Source organism: Moschus berezovskii, chromosome 15 (assembly GCF_049115385.1).
Source record: "Moschus berezovskii isolate FMDL1 chromosome 15, NW_MosBer_1.0, whole genome shotgun sequence".
Lineage (NCBI taxonomy): Eukaryota > Metazoa > Chordata > Mammalia > Artiodactyla > Moschidae > Moschus > Moschus berezovskii.
The window spans coordinates 27,484,885-27,500,651 of NC_142474.1; the positions used below are offsets into that span (position 1 = coordinate 27,484,885).

Sequence of the window (15,767 nt, forward strand, 5' to 3'; positions counted from 1 at the left end):
TCAGTGTCTTGGATCAGAGGACTTTTGTGTCCCAAGAGCTGGGTGTCCTGTCAAGTGCCCTCACCCTATGAGCAATGCCCTTCCCCAACCCTCACCTAGAGGGTAGACACAGAAAGTGATCAAAACCCCTCTCCTGCCTGGATCTCAGACTCTGGCCCAGAAGGGCTTCTGTAGCAGGGCGAAGCACGTTTCTCAGGCCAGCTCTGATTGCCATGCCTTTCAGGGTGGGGACCATGGTTGCTGACATGAAGGATTTTGTTTTAGAAGAGATGGGTGTGTTTAGAAAACAGCCACACCTGGCACTGCATGAATCACCACCCTGGGTAGCCTAATGGGCAAGGCCAGTGGTGGAGACCCCACCAAGGGCAAAGGGCAAAAGAAGCCAAGTTCAAGGCTAGGTCAGCCCTCAGGTCAGGGAAGTTCCCAAGGGCCACAGTTGGGTGCAGTTCCTTCTGTAAGCAGCAGAGGGCAGGGCTCCCCTCCTCACTGCAGGTTCTGAGGGACCTGCTTTGTCTTCACCCTCCCCTTTCCTCTGGTCTTGAATCCCCATCCTGGGGTATGACCTCTGGACCCCCTTTCGTTGGCTCCCTAAGAGCTCGGACAGAGAGCTTGGTTCCCTAAGAGCTTGGTTGGAATAGTTCTTTTTAAGCGTTTGAATTTGCTGGTTTAATTCTGTTCCTGTGATGGGGAGGGACAGTTCCCTGGAGCCTAAGGAGAAACATCAGGATTGGGGAAGCGGGGTCAGGAAGTGACCACCTCTGTCCCTGAAAGCCTGGAGCTACTGGGGTTCTGAAGATGCTGAGCCCCTTTTCCTGGAGCACTCATTTTCCTGCGTACTCATTGGTTCAGTCAACAAACACCTGTTTCCTGGGCCCCTGCAGAAATCTTGAGGACAGACAGTTGGTGACTCTCACGATTTCCTGGGGATCCTGCAGGCTGGAACCCGCAGACAGCAACCTTATGCACACCTCAGGGGCTAGATCTTTGCAGACCTCCAGCTGGCCCTAGTCTTGGCGTGAATGACTTGGAAGGTCCAAGTTTCTCCTTCCAGCAGTTCACCGGACTTTTATTTCTCCTGATCAGTAGAGGTGGGGTCACTAATTTTTTTTAAACCTGAAACTGTTTTTATTATGGAACATTTCAAAGCCAGAGAAAAATACAATGGCTAACTCCTTCTCTACCAGGCTCAAACAAATCAATATAGTATTGACGTATATGTTTAAGATCATTTTGGTTGTTATCCCTGTCTTCTGCCCGTGCGCCACAGCTCACCCTGGCCAATCTCCACATGAGCTCCTGGAGCAAATGCTAAGTCTTATCCTTTTCTGTGCCTTTAAGTCTCGCCATGCGCTTAAGGGGAGCAGGCACAGCTGTGTAGACCACCCAAAGGAACTAGAAATGGTTTTAGGTAGAACATACATGGACAAGGCATTGGGGGAATATTGGCAACTACAGACAATCCTTGTGTCCTTCGCCCTCCGCAGGTGTGACAGGGAGGCTACATTTCTGTCGCTGGAGTGATGCTCTCCTTTAAAATGCATTTAAGTGCTGAGCCATGCTGTGCTGTGCTGAGTCACTTCAGTCGTGTCTGACTCTGTGACCCCATGGACTGTAGCCCACCAGGCTCCTCTGTCCGTGGGATTCTCCAGGCAAGAATACTGCAGTGGGTTGCCCTTTCCTTCTCCAGGGGATCTTCCCCACCCAGGGACCAAACCGATTGATTAAAAGAAAAATGTTGTCAGTAGCAATATAGGTTCTGAGTAGGGAAAGCCCCAAAGCATGAGGGTGGGGGGTGGGGGAACACAGCTGGAAGCCTGTGAGGCCACCTTCCTTCTTTCCTCCTTTTGCCCATGACCCTGGGCTGCTGTCGCCCCCACTCCCCTGCCCGCCTCAACCCCACTGGTCCATCTCTGCAGCTGCTGCTGGCTAGGCCCACAGAAGGCCTTGTCATGTAGATGTGGGAGGCACTGATGATAAGGCTAAGGACTTCCTGAGACCTGCCTGTGTTTGGGCCAGGACTCAGCAAGGCTCTTGGGGCTGCCAGAGGACACACTTGGAGAGACTCCAGACCAGGAGCATCGGCCCTGCCTGTCCTGGCTTATGACCTGGGCAGGTACACTCACCTCTAAGGTAGCTCATACCTCCAAGGCTCGTGAGGAAGAAATGATACCCCCCCACCGCCACCCCAGAAAAGGGCTCAGCCCGGAGCCAGGTGTTCCCCATCCAGCACATTTTTATGTGGATAAAGTGTTTAGTAAAATGTCCTACCAAGTTCCTCTTTGCCTCATGGTATGTGTTGTTGCTGAAGCTCCAACACTTTGGCCACCTGATGCAAAGAGCTGACTCATTGGAAAAGACCCTGATGCTGGGAAAGACTGAGGGCAGGAGGAGAAGCGGGCAACAGAGAATGGCATCACCAACTCAATGGACCTGAGTTTGTGCAAACTCTGGGAGATGGTAAAGGACAGGGAAGCCTGGCGTGCTGCAGTCCCTGGGGTCGCAAAGAGTCGGACTCAGCTAAGTAACTGAACAACAACAACAATGTGTTGACAACTCCAGTGAAATGTTTGGGGTCCTCTACTGATTTATTGGCCACCATTGTTGGCTCTATCCTCCTGCCACCTGGAAGACCCACCGCGAGTGTTTCTCATTTGTTTCTGTTGGATCCCCAATGTCTGGCGTGCCTACCCACTACACAGTGGGTTGTGGGGGTTTTTGGAAGGAAGGAAGGCTTGGTTTCTCTGAGGCCCCTGCTTCTCGGAGCCCAAAGCCTGTGTGCAGTGAGGACCGTCATTTTCCCCGTGTCTCAGTTCTGTCCTTGGTCCTTCACCCAATGCTGCACCCCAGCCCTGCTTCAGGGCCGGATACGAACAAGCAGCCCAGGAAAGTCCCTGCCCAGCTGCGGGACCCCTGGCACGCTCCTTCTCTGAGCCCCAGGTGGTTTTGTCATCGTAGTGGGGCTGAGAGCGGCACTTGCTCCCTGGGGTGATTGGGGGCGCTGAGGTGGGATCCCGCCCATCGGAGCTGAAGCACCCTCCCCCGGTGCCCCTGGGGGCCCGCCCTCTAGGCATCTGGCCCCCTTCGTAGCCAGGCTGTGTGACACCGCTTCCCACCGTGCCCCTCTCTGTGCCCTTTAGAAGGCTGGCCTTCTCTTCCTTGCGCTCCGGTCCCTGCCTTGGGTGATGTGGGAGCTGCCCGTGTTTCCCCGCCCCCTGGCCCCCGCCCCCCCTCCATCTAGCAGGGTGAGAATTGCTCGTTAACACCTCGGGGGCCACCTCTGTAAGTGGCAGCCCTAGCGAGTGTCACCTCCCTCCCCTGGCCTCCTCAACTCCATCAAGGAATCTGGGGGAAGCCTCCCCGGAGGAGCCAGGCACCCCTCCTGCCTAGCTCCTCCGGGGCAGGGAAGGGTGGGGCAAGAAGGGGTGGGCAGAGAGGACGAGGATGCGGTGGGCGGGGAGACAGGCTGGGAACGCCCCGCCCCCTCATTCCAGGGGGCTCCTGGGCAGCAAGACCACCTCCGTCTAAATCCCCAAGAGTGCAAACCCGGGCCGGGAACCTCTGGGAAGCTGCTGGGGAGATCAGGCCCTGCCTCCACCGAGGGAGGCACCCTCTCCAGCTGGGGGAGGGGGAGAAAGCAGTATGTGGACTCCTTGTTTCTAGAGCCTGGCTGGGGTGGGGGGGGCGATCCAGAACTCAGGAGTAACCCCCACTTCCCTCAGGGCTGGCGGCGTGCAGTTCAGGTATTTGAGACCCCTCCCCATCACGGTGCTGGCTCTCACTCCCCTCTCTCGTGACGTCAGGCTCCTCTCGCGCGGCATGATGGGAGAATCCTAATGTTTTCCAACAGATGCTCCAAGAACAGCTTTCAGATTAAAGCTATTGCCAGAGCAAAGATTCTTCTTTTTTCCTTTCTTTCCCCGGGGGGTGGGGGGTGGGGTGGGGGGAGGGAGCGCCCCCAGAAATTCCTGGACATCACCCCCTGCCCCAAGCACGCAATAAACACTGACAAGAAAAAGTTTTTATTTCCTGGTTCAACTTTTTTTTTTCCTGGAATATAGACTGAAGAATGGGAATAAACACGAATAAATAACGGAGCGAGGCCGCGAGCGCCGGGATGCGCCTGGCTGCCGCCGCCAGGCTATTGTCTCACCGCCCTGAAGCCAGCCCTGGCCTCGTCCTCCGGCTCCTTCCCTTTCCCTGTCCTTTTTGATTTTCTTTTTTTAAAAACGCCCCCCTCCAGCCCCCTGGCCAGTGACCTTGGCCGCCTGGATGCTCTGATTGCACGCGGCTCCCTCCAACTTGCCCCAGCGCCGCCGGGCCCATGGCCGCGTCCGAGGACGAGAGCAGCTGCCTCGTGTCGCGGGGCCGCTCTCAGAGTGACCCCAGCGTCCTCACCGATTCCTCGGCCACCTCCTCCGCGGACGCCGGGGAGAACCCAGGTAATGGGCGGGCGGGGGCGGCCGGGCGGGCGTGGAAGGCCAGGGCAGGGGGCGCTGGGCGCACGTCCCCGGCGCTGCTCCGCGTCGGGTCTGCGTTTGGGGAGCCGCGGCAGGACTCGGGCGCTCAGGCTCCCCCTAAGGCGGCGGAGAGCCCTTTGTCCGAGGAGGAGCCGGTTTTCCTGGTAGAGACCGGCGCTCCGCATCCGCCCTCCTTGAGGACGGGTGGGCTCTGCTGTCTTCTCCGAGGGTCTGCCTTCCTTTGGGTGCTGACCACCTGGGGGACCAGAGGCAGAACCGTGGCCGCCTCCGCCAGTGCCGGCTCCGAGCTCTGCCTCCCTCCCCCGGACCCCAGCTCCGGTGGCCCCGGCGGCCTGGCTGGGGCGTCCCCTCGCGGGCAGGGAGCGCTGCCTGCTCAGAGGGGCCGCCGCGCAGAGGGGCTTCTGCGGGGCTCCCAAGTCGGCGGGGCCTGCCGCACCTGGGCGCGCCCACCCGCCTCCCGGGACAGGTGTGTTGGCAGAGCTGCCACGGGAAGATGAAGGGCGTGCGTGCGCCAGAACGGAGCCCGATTTCATTAAATTATATGGACTTCGTTCACTCCCCCACCCCCACAGCAACGTCGATTGTTTAGGTGATAAATGCGGTCACAAAGGCGTCCATAAGGCTTGATTGATTACTTTCCAGAGAGGAAGAAAGGCCTAATAAAGCGGAGGGGGGGTGGTGGGCTGTGCGCCCGTCACCATGGAGACGCAGGAAGCAAAGTGATCATTAAAACCTTTCTCCACCAGAAGGCAATTTTCACTTCACAGGGAGAAGTCTGAGCTTCTGAAATGTAGGGTTCAAAAAAAGAATCAAAGCTGGTGTTTTGGTATGGAGCCACAGGACTCCATTCGTATCCTAAGGAAGCAGGGTCCCTTCACACGTTCTGTTTTGACAATAAGTTGCTCTTACCTTCCTCTGATGACTCTTTCTCTCTGAAGGCACCAGACCCAGATGGGGACTTGATCACCTTAACTGGTGGGTGTGCAGCTCCATAGGGCCCCTGGGGCTGGGGTGATCCAGCTTTGTAGGGAGATTCCTTCACTTAGCTGGAACACAGAGCAGCTTCACTATTTAATTGCAAAGAAAGACCCGTTAGAGGAAGCTCTGTGGGCGCCAGGGCCCAATCTCAAATTTTAAACAATAAACCCATACAAGGCTTGTAAGATTTCTTTGTTAGGACTGTTGACACTGTGTCATTTGGTCAAACTAAGGTACCAGCCTGAGGAAATCCCTGGCTTTTTGGTATCTGGGAGGGCAAGTTAATTTCCTTGGAGTTTCAGGCAGAGGCAGCTCTAAGCAGACCCTTAAGGCTTTAATTAACCCTTTTATTAGAAATGGGGGATTAAGCCTTCAGCACTCCATGACGGATTGGTTTTCTCTGGGTCGGAGATGCACATCCATGATCATTCCAATTATGGAAGTTGAGTGGCTCCTCGTGAGAGAACCCTTTTCAGCTCCTTTTGTCTCCCTGGCAGTGAGAGGATGCCAACTTGAAATGGGAATTATGGAGGATTTAGCTTTTTGGCTGTCTGTGAGTTGATGCCTCCATGGGTGGGAACACGGGGCTTGGCAGGTGACTTGTGCTGGTCCACTTGGGAGAGAGGTGAAAGGGCTTGGGTGTCTGTGATGCAGTGACGGTGTGGGAGGATGAAAGCCCAAGTTAGTCTCAGGATTACATGCACAAAAGAGGACCCAAAGAGCAGAGACCTGGGGTGAAAAGTCTCTATGTATAGAATTCTGTGAGTGGTAGAACCTTACTGAAAAGGAAAAATGAATGAAGTATTTAAGAACTGTGTTAGACACAGGAGTTCCGGTGGAAAGAGATTCAGAATCTTCAGGTCGGAAGCAGCCTGGGAGATTGAAGTGGGAAGGGTGGATTAGGGGAGCATTTTCTACAACTGCTTTGCTTGGTTGGCTCGGCGTGTGCTTGCATAACTCTTTTGATGGGGAATTCACTTCTTTCTGAGGCAGTGCATGCTTCTCTTTGGGCAAATCCATTTAAAAATTCATTTTCAAATGGTTTGAAATGGTCTGCTCTCAGTCAGTCCTGATGGGATCGTCTCCCAATGCATGGAACCTTGGCTTCCAGAGAATCTGGTGGTGGTGTCACACCCACCTGAGGCATTTCTTCACTAGGCTGTAGAGTCCAGCCCTTCAGTTCTCTTTCTCTGAAGAACCTCTCCCATTTATCCACCTGCTGCTCTGAAGTGAGGCTGGTGAGCCGGCTGTGGAATGACCTGGTGCACAGTCCCCTGCTTCCATCTTTGGAAACAACAGTTTCTTTGTTTTTATAAAACAGTTAGCGATGGCATTTGCCTTTTCCCCCTCCAAAGTGCATTTTTAATGCATCAGTATTCTCACAACAGAAACTCAGAACATCACAGGAACGTAAGCAGTGACACCCCTCTCCCTCCCTCTCCAGATGTTATCTCTGTGATGAGCTCTGTGGAGCATCTCCACCTTTTCCTGCGTGTTTATATTTACAGGTTGTTGGGAAAAGGCATTAAGAGAACACAAGTGGTTTCAACACCATATGGAAGGTTCTCCAGTTTGGGTTTCTACTCAACACTGGATCTTGGAGGAGGTCTCACCACGTGGCAAGTATATCTCCATCTCCTTTTCTTAATAACCGCATAGTATCCTGAAGAATATGTTTTTCTCAGTTGAGCTATATGTGTGTTTCCATTTTTACCCATTACAAGCAATACAGCAGTGGTCATCCAGGCAAAGCCTCCTTTGCTCCCATGTGAATTTCCTGTAGGATGTGTCTAGGTCACAGGAGGCTTACATTTAAAATTTTTCTGATATCGCTTCCCCCTGGAAAATGGACCCATGATGCTTCTTCAGAATCTGAGCGCATCCTTTCTCCAAAGCCTTCCCGATGCCTGGAGTGGTCCATCTGGTTTTCTCCCTCATGAAGGGTGACAAGGGGCGTCTCGTTGTGTTAATTTGTGGCTCTGTGATTGATGGCAAGTGTGAGCATCTTTTTATGGCCTTATTAGTGTGTTAAATCTCTCTGTGACTGCATCTATGGCTGTGGACTGCCTGGCAAGGGTGAAGGACTTTCCTTGAGGACCGACCCTCATGCTCTTTCCACATCGTTGCTCCACTCATGATTCTGTAGGCAGTTTTCCAGGGTTCCTGTCTGCAAATCCTCACTCTGTGCCCACAAGTATGGTCGGGATTTCCCCCACAACTTAAAATTTTAAAAAGGCAACTTGGCATCCCCATTGCCTTTCTTCCCTCTGAGTTCCTAGTCTCAAGGAATTCTGTCAGCTCTCAGACTGTGGCTTTGGTCCTGTGCAGACCTCCTACCGATCTAGTCGCGTGCCACCTCCTCATTTCATCCCTTCGCTGCTCTTCTGGTCCCCTTCTTCCCACCACTCTCTCCTCCCTGGGTTTTCACTGCATTGCCCTCTCTCTGCTCCCTGCTCATCCCTCTATTCCTCTCCCCGCCCAACACACAGCGGGTCTCTGCAGGGCCATCCCTTGCTGTCTTTTCCCTCCACTCTCAGCTCTCTTCATGGTTTCCAGAGAGCAGGACCAGAGACTAAATGAAGAGTTACCAGGGTCAGCTGTTTAGAATGTTTCTGTGGGGACTTGCAACTTGTCTTTTTCTGTGTAACCAGGTAGGGGACCTTTCGATCTCAAGCAGGTTTCTCAGCCTCACTGACATTGATAATGGGGTCTTTCTCTGCTATGGGTGTCCTGTGCATTGTTAGATGTTTAGCAGCATCTCTGACCTCTGCCCTCAAGATGACAGTAGCAGCCCAGCCCCTGGTTAAGACCATCGACAATGTCTTCAGATTTGCCAGGTTTCCTCTGGGGGCAAAATCTCCCTGGAGGACTGCTGATGTAGCTATTTCATTTTCAAACCCTGGTGTGGATTAGAGTCACCTGGAAGTCACCTGTTCACCCCACCCCCTTTGTTTCTGGATCAGCCTGTGGTGGATGCCGGTGAAGTACATTTCAAACGAGTGACCAGGTCATGCTGATGATACGGGTCAGGGGACCAGATCCAGGGACCCACTGAGTCTAGTCCTCCCTGAGCCACTGTCTCAATCTCTGCTGAAACTTCTGTGTGTGTGTGTGTGTGTGTGTCTAAGTATGTGTCCAGTGGGTTCTGCCCTGACCTGTCTGCCTCCTGAGCCCCAGACTGCTGTGTCCTTCGACTCCCTGCTTGCCCAGGTCTTGTTCTGATGTCACTTCCTCAGAGGGCCCTCTCTGTTCATCTGATGAGATTACATAGCTGCCCCGCCCGCACTACCCACTTCTCATCCCAACTTGTTCATGATGTTCCTCACTGCCTGGGACTTAGGTCTTATTCTCAGTGGACCGTCCCCACTAGACTGGGGCCCATCACCGACTGCCCACTGGAGGCCTCGGTAAGCATCTATGGGACCAGGCACAGTGTCTGAGTGAATGAGGCCTGGGGCTGGCCAAGTGGCTGGATGGGCCCACTGTGGGTAAGCTGCTCAGGGGCAACTGGAGATGGCTGGAGGCTCAGTGTGGAGGGGGCGGGGGCCATGCCCCTCTGCAGGGACAGGTCCACCTCTGCTCATGGCCTGGAGAGGGTGAAACCCTCAGAGCATCCACTCCTGTCCTGAGCTGCAGACAGACACACAGATACAGCTCCACCCCAGACTCTAGGCTTGGTGTTCCTTTGCTGTTTATGGGCGCCCCGCGTCGGGTGGAGACGAGGGATCTCAGCCTGCTTTCTTCATGGCCTGCTTCTCCCAGGCTTCTTTCCTCAAATGCTCTCTTGCTCTGAAGTCCTGAGTTTTGGGGTTCTCCCTCTGGCCCCTTGCAGAGTATCTCCATGGCTTAATTAGCAATGGAACTCTGCAGTAATTACCTCGTCAGCTTCTTCTTTGGGGTTATTAAACATAAAAGCTGGGTTCTTAAAAAAAATACGGAGTTTAAAAACTTAGAATTTTTCCTGGTTATGAAAACAACGGCACATTCCTCGTAGGAAGTGACTGAAAGCCTTTGAAGCTTCTGTTCCTCATCCCCTGCTCCCTTAACAGGACACAGAAGGCAGTGACAAGGGACAGGCAGTGACAAGGCTGTTTGGCAGAAGGTCAGACACAGTCAGGGGCCAGGGTTTATGCCCCGCCCCCACCCCATCCCTTGTGGTCACTTCAGCTGCTTTCCATCACCTCACTGGTCACTCTTTGAAATGATCTCACTTATTTGACCCACTCGCTTAGACTTTGTCCCTCCTGCTGGGTAGCACTCTCCAGTACAGCAGTCATTAGCTACTTACAGCGATTTAAATCTAAATTAAGTAAATCAACCCTAAAATTTCCTTTTCTCGGTCACACTTGTCACATCTCAAGTGCTCAGTTGCTACGTGTGGCTGGTGGCTGCCATGTTAGATAGCATGGATCTAGAATATTCTGTCCTTGTGGGGGACTCAGTTAGCACTGCTCTGGAGTGGAAGACCCTACAGGTTGGTCCTTATCCCTTGTTCCTTGGCTGTGCAGCCCGTAGCTGTTCCCCAGTGGTTGTCTGTTAACTGAACAGATAAGTCAGAGTGCAGACAGAATGGACATGGTCTGGGAGGCCTTGTACTGGAGACCCTCAGCTGATCATCTCACATCCTTAAGGGGAGGACACCCAAGCAGAGGGCATTTCTTATCCACACAAAATTAATTTATCTCAATTCAATGAGCTCCTCCAGAGAGCCATGTTGACTCTGGCTGGATGGGTTTCTTTGACAAAGAAAACAATGACATCCAAAGAGATTCTTTGCCTGGAGTTGGATGGAGTCCCAGATCTGGCTCTGCCACCTACATGCTGTGTGATCTTGGGCAAGTTGCTCCACCTCTCTGAACCTCCATTTCTTGTCTGTAACATGGTGGGCAGTATTGTCCATTCCTCCAGGTGGGTGAGGATCACTGAGCTACTGTCTGTAACAGACACTGTAATTGGTTTCACAGCTTTGAAGGGGCAACAGTCTCCTCAGACATCTAATCACCTTGAGATCATTCCATCTTCTGTGAATAAAGTTGGGAGGCAGTGGACCCTGTGATGAAGAGGTGTGGACAGCCTGTGGGTCAATCTGTAGCCCCTTCTCTAACTGGCTGATCATCTGGTAAATTTTCAGTGGCTGAAGTGAAAACATACTTGTCAGCTCAGTGTTACACTGGGGCATCTTGCTTCCTTTTATTTAATCTTCCTCCAAACGCTTGAGGTAGGGTCAAAGGGCCAGATGGCCCTGGGGACATTTGTGTGGAGAGGAGTTAGAATCTGGGTGTTTCAATCCTGGCCCACTCTGCATGCCCCGCCCACTCTGCCCCACCCATGCACCCGCCCCTCCCACTCTGCCCCGCCCACGCACCCGCCCCTCCCACTCTGCCCCGCCCACGCACCCGCCCCTCCCACTCTGCATGCCCCACCTACTTTGCCTCGCCCACGTACCCGCCCCTCCCACTCTGCCCCAGTCACTCTAGGCCCTGCCCACCATTACTGGCTTCAAAATGCATCTTTTCACAGGAAGGCCTTCTGTGCTTTGGGCTTCCCTGGTGGCTCAGATGGTTAAGAATCTGCCTGTAATGGGGGAGACTGGGGTTTGATCCCCGGGTTGGGAAAATCCCATGGGGAAGGGAATGGCTACCCACTCCAGTATTCTTGCCTGGAGAACCGCATGGACAGAGGAGCCTGGCGGGCTACAGTCCACGGGGTTGTGAAGAGTCGGACATGACTAAGCAACTAATACTTTCACTTTCTGTGCTTTAGATGCAGCAGATTCATGTGTTTATCCCATTTCTGTTTCGAGCAACCTGTGCCACAAATACATACAAATCTGTAGTCACATAAACACACAAGCACAGATGTACTCTTCCCTTTCCTAGTTCATTTAACTAGAATGGCCACCAGGAAAAGATGTATTTACTGGAGGTCAGGCAAGGAGTTGGCAGAGAACCAGCCATGGGCAGAGTTGCTGCAGGTCTTGTCTTAATGGGCTGGGGTGAGTGTTAAAGCAAGTCATTTGGGTGGGTCGCTTGGCAACACACCTATCTTGTGGCCGGGACATAAGTAGACTTTGGCGTCGATTGGTCAGCTGTCAGAAAATGAATTCGCCAAGATCGGAGTAGAGAGTGGCAGCTGTGGCTACAGACTTAATAAATGTATTTATCACACATTGTTATGCAGTTGTTTTAAATGTAGCAGTTTGTTAAAGTTGCCATTGGTCTTAATACTCTTACTATTGAGTTGTATTGTCATTAGTTAATTTTTTGGTCCCATTACTTCTTGGAAGTTTATAGCCATGTGCAGAGAAAATTTTTGCCTTGCTGTAATCACTAGCTCAGGAGATTTAAATAAAGGCAGGAAGACCTGCCAAAAATGATCTTTCTGCTTCCCTTTGGCAGGAAAACTTTGTCTCGGCAATGTTAATTGTAGGGTGACTGCCTTTCTGCAGTCACATGGGGCAAGTCACTGCTGACCTTGGCTTGTTTGCTGGCAGGGTCTTTTGTGCAGAGCTCCCCAGCCTCAGGGCTGTCCCCATCTGAGCACTGCTCTGTAGGGTTCCCTCAGCCGCCCCCACCTTCTTCATTTTCCTGTTATCATCCAGGTAAATGGGGATGCACTTCCATAGAGAGTGGTAGGTTGCAGTCCTCCTTTAAATCAAATTTATTTGCAAACAAAAGAAGATGGGCTTCAAATATTAATGAAGTAGTTATGGTCATCCACTGAGGAGACACAGGTGTGGCGGAAATCGCTAAGATGGGGTGGGTTTCTGTGAAATGAGAGATGTTCTTGTGCATTGTCATCTTGACCTGGGACACTCCCATTTTATTTGTTTATCTGCTGGTGTAGGAAATGCCCCTGTGTGCAGGGGGCGTGATGGGTGTGTGGGGGGTGATGTAAAGAAGGAGTGGTTGTCCTGGAATCTCACCCTCTGGCTAGCGGGGGGCGGTTCATACGGTGTTGACTTGTGAAATGACAGGACACGTGGATAATAAATACCAGGCCTCCCAGATCTGTCCTTTTCTGTGTGGCATCCAGTGTGTCCTCTGATGCTGTAAGGACAGCCTACAGACCTTTGTACTGCAGGCTGGGTGCTGTCTCCTCTGCTGTCTGCAGGTTGGCAGGGTTGACCATCTAGGCTGGGCTCAGCTGGGTGGCTCTTCTTCACCTGTACCACCTCATCCTCCTTGGACCCAGCAATGTTGTCTCCTGGCCATGGGGGTATGCATGGGCCCTCTTAGGCTCTGTGGTCCTCACTTCTGCCTGATTCTGTTAAAGTGGGAACATGCCCAGTTTAAGGTCAAGGGGAGGGAATACAGTCCATCGGTTGATGGGAGGGGCTTGGTCACATTCATGCTGGGATTTCCTGCAGCCTCTATTCTCCCATGGTTGGGCCTTGGCCTTGGGAGGCCAGCAGACAAGATGTTGAGGGGAGCTGGCAGGTGCGTGGACTCCTTGGTGTCACCCAGGTCTGTGTGACTTTGACAGTCCTACCTAACATCTCTTAAAGTGTCCCTGCATGGACAGATGGTGGTGAAGATTCAACGGGTTGGTTTCTGTAAAGCATTTAGCAGAGCGCCTGGAATACAGGGAGACTGGGTCATGATGAGCTGGTGTTTATCCCCACCTGTCATTATGGAGACATTTCCACGAGAGGCTGCTTGGAGACCCTTGAACGTTTTTGATGGTAACAGCAGAAATCCCAGATTCTGTGCAGTTTTGAGGCTCTCCTGTGGTACCTCTCGATCTTGAAAGAAGGGTCCCTCTGGCCTAAGGTCACTCTTGCTGAGAGATATCAGGTAGCTCTGTAGGATTCCACCACCCTCCCTCCTGCATGGCCCTGGAGCTGGTTCCAGGGGTTGCTAGTGTGTGCTGGGGGCTCCTCTGGGGGGATTGTGCCCATCTTCCTAATCAGGGAGTTGGTCCAGGGGAGCCAGAATGCAGGGCTAGTTTAACTGACCCAAGTCAAAGGTCAAGGTCAAAGGCTGAGTCACACCCTCACAGACATGAGGTTGCAATGTGCTTAGCTGACCCCGGGCTCCTTGAGTTTGGCTTTGGACTCAGGAAGGAGGGCATGTGGATAGTGGAGGCAACAGCGTCTTGTTTTTCAACTTCTGTGCTTTTTTCCCCTAATTTTTGCAACTAGCGGCCTCTGCCTTAATAGGAACTAATGCAGGATTTAGGGATCATTTATTATTTATCTCATCCTTTCAGAGGGAAGTGTGAATAAGGGGGGGGCATCTAGTAACATACCACATGGAACCAACCAAGCGCTGTGTCTTGCCTGCATTCTCCGGGGCAGGTGCTCTGGGTGGGGGATACAGGGGCCAAACCCTGTTTGTCTTCCCCTGGAATCTCATGGAACTTGTCTCTTCCTCAAGACCCTTATTGCAAACAGCATTGGCATTTTAATGTGATTAGTTTCCTCTAATATTTTTCAAACTCTTTCTGGGAAACATATTTGTATCTTTTTACTTTAAAGATAGGTCTTGTCCACTTTTGTGTCTTTGGCTCCAGAAGTCAAAGTGTGAGTGTTTTGCTCATAGAAGGTGCACAAGAAACTGCTTTTATTATAAAAACATGGTAATGACACCCAGCAGCCCTTTCTTATTCCTAGTCCCATGTATCCATAAGGAAAAGTAAAACTGAGGGGAAAAAATCCCCAGAAATGCAAGAGCAAAGCATGATGAACAGGTTAAATGGTCTTGCCCTGTTGGAAATTCCTAGAGCTGATCAACAGGCAGAGGGGACAGTAGCTCAGAGGGCAACTTATCAGTACTATGCCAGGCTAAAAATAAGCCTACAGATTTGTTAATAATTGGTCTCTGTGTGGTTTTTTAAATTAACTAATAACGGTTTATTCCAGGAGGATATTAGCACAGAGCAGCTGTTCGCTCATAGGAAATAGAGATTCTAATCACTGGTGTGTTGGTTTGTTTTTCTGTTTCCTTTTTCTGACCTGGACAAAGCTGACTGTTGCATCTCACTTGCTGATCTCTTTGGGCAGGAGGCTGTGAGGGCCCAGTTAACATTGCCCAGGGTGACATCCCGGGAGCCAGTGCAAGTTGGAGGGAGAGTGTGAGACAAGAGATGCAGGATGATGCTCACAGCTCATGGCAAGTGAGAGTCCTCCCCACCTCCCACCCACCAAATCAAGGGCCTTCTGTTAGGCCACAGAGAGCAGAAATGTGGCCCACCCTGTTGGTTGTCTAGTGGGAATGGGCTTAGATGCCAGTCTTAGGGAAGTGGGGAGGGCTGCTCTGGGGCTGGCAGGCTGGGGTTGTTTGAAAGAAGGTGTTCAGGGGCAGTGAATTGAGACCCAAAAGGTAGTTTGAGTCCACCAGGCTGAATGAGCAGGAAGGGTGTGCCGGGCAGAGAGAACGGCTGAGCAGAGGCCAGGAGGTAGGAGGGAGCTTCTGGAGTGTCATCGGCTGAAGTCAGCTAGCGGTTGGAGGAGGATGGAGGGTGGACGAATGAGTCATGGCATACATGTGTACACGTGTGTGTGTTTGTGTCCTGCTGTAAAGCCATAGGCGTTCGTGGACACAGTCAGTGACACGGACCTTGTCCCTCCTGCAGGCAGCTGGAGCCGTGGTGCCTGGGGACTCAGAGCTGCCCTTGCAGTCAGTCTGGAACTCTGACTCTGCTGATGGCAGGTCCCTCTAGCAGGCATCACCTCACTTTCTTCCTTCATAGAATGTGGGTGGTTGTGAGGCTGGGTGAAGTGTTTGACTACAACCCAGCACCTGCAGCTGAGTGAAGGTTACAGTGTTTCCGGCCCCCAGGTGCGTGGTCCATGAATTCAGCTCATAGAGCAGAAAGCTCAGCCTGTTGGGAAATGATACCCTCTGCCCTTCTCCTGGGTCATTCTGGGCAGTGGATCTGGTGAGGAGGTCACCTTGACCTGCCTGCAGAGGGTGATGCTCCACGGTTGCTAGGAGACCTTGACCTGGTGTAGTTAACCTTCTCACCACACACAGAAGGGCTTCTTGTGTTTCTAGCCCCTCCAGCTCAAGAGTCAGAGATGTCCCATGAGCTGTGCCGGGAGCCAGTCCCACGGGGAGGAAGGTGGCCAGGCAGCCAGGGCCCTCTCTCTGGCCAGGCTCTGATTATTCCTGGTGCCCCCAGGAGAGGCATGTCCCTCCTGGAAGCCATGGGCTGCCCTCTGGAGAAGTCCAAGCTTATCCTATTGGAAGCTGAATGACCTCTGCTGGGCATACCGATGGCTTGTGTAGGACTCAGAATTTGAATTCCAGGGTGGGGGCGGTGGGGGTCAGAGGGAGGTTGCTAGGTTATATTGTGGGGCTTCCCATC

At 52.5% G+C, this 15,767-nt stretch overlaps 1 protein-coding gene across 1 annotated transcript in view; it reads left to right on the plus strand.

The window, feature by feature from the left end:
* The first annotated feature begins 4,321 nt into the window (after positions 1-4,321).
* Positions 4,322-15,767, plus strand: part of PHACTR3 (phosphatase and actin regulator 3) — a 193,252-nt gene continuing 181,806 nt past the window's right edge. Inside the window, exon 1 of the mRNA XM_088844394.1 lies at positions 4,322-4,439. Within this exon, the coding sequence (XP_088700520.1) occupies positions 4,322-4,439 (118 nt within the window). The remainder of the gene's footprint in view (positions 4,440-15,767) is intronic.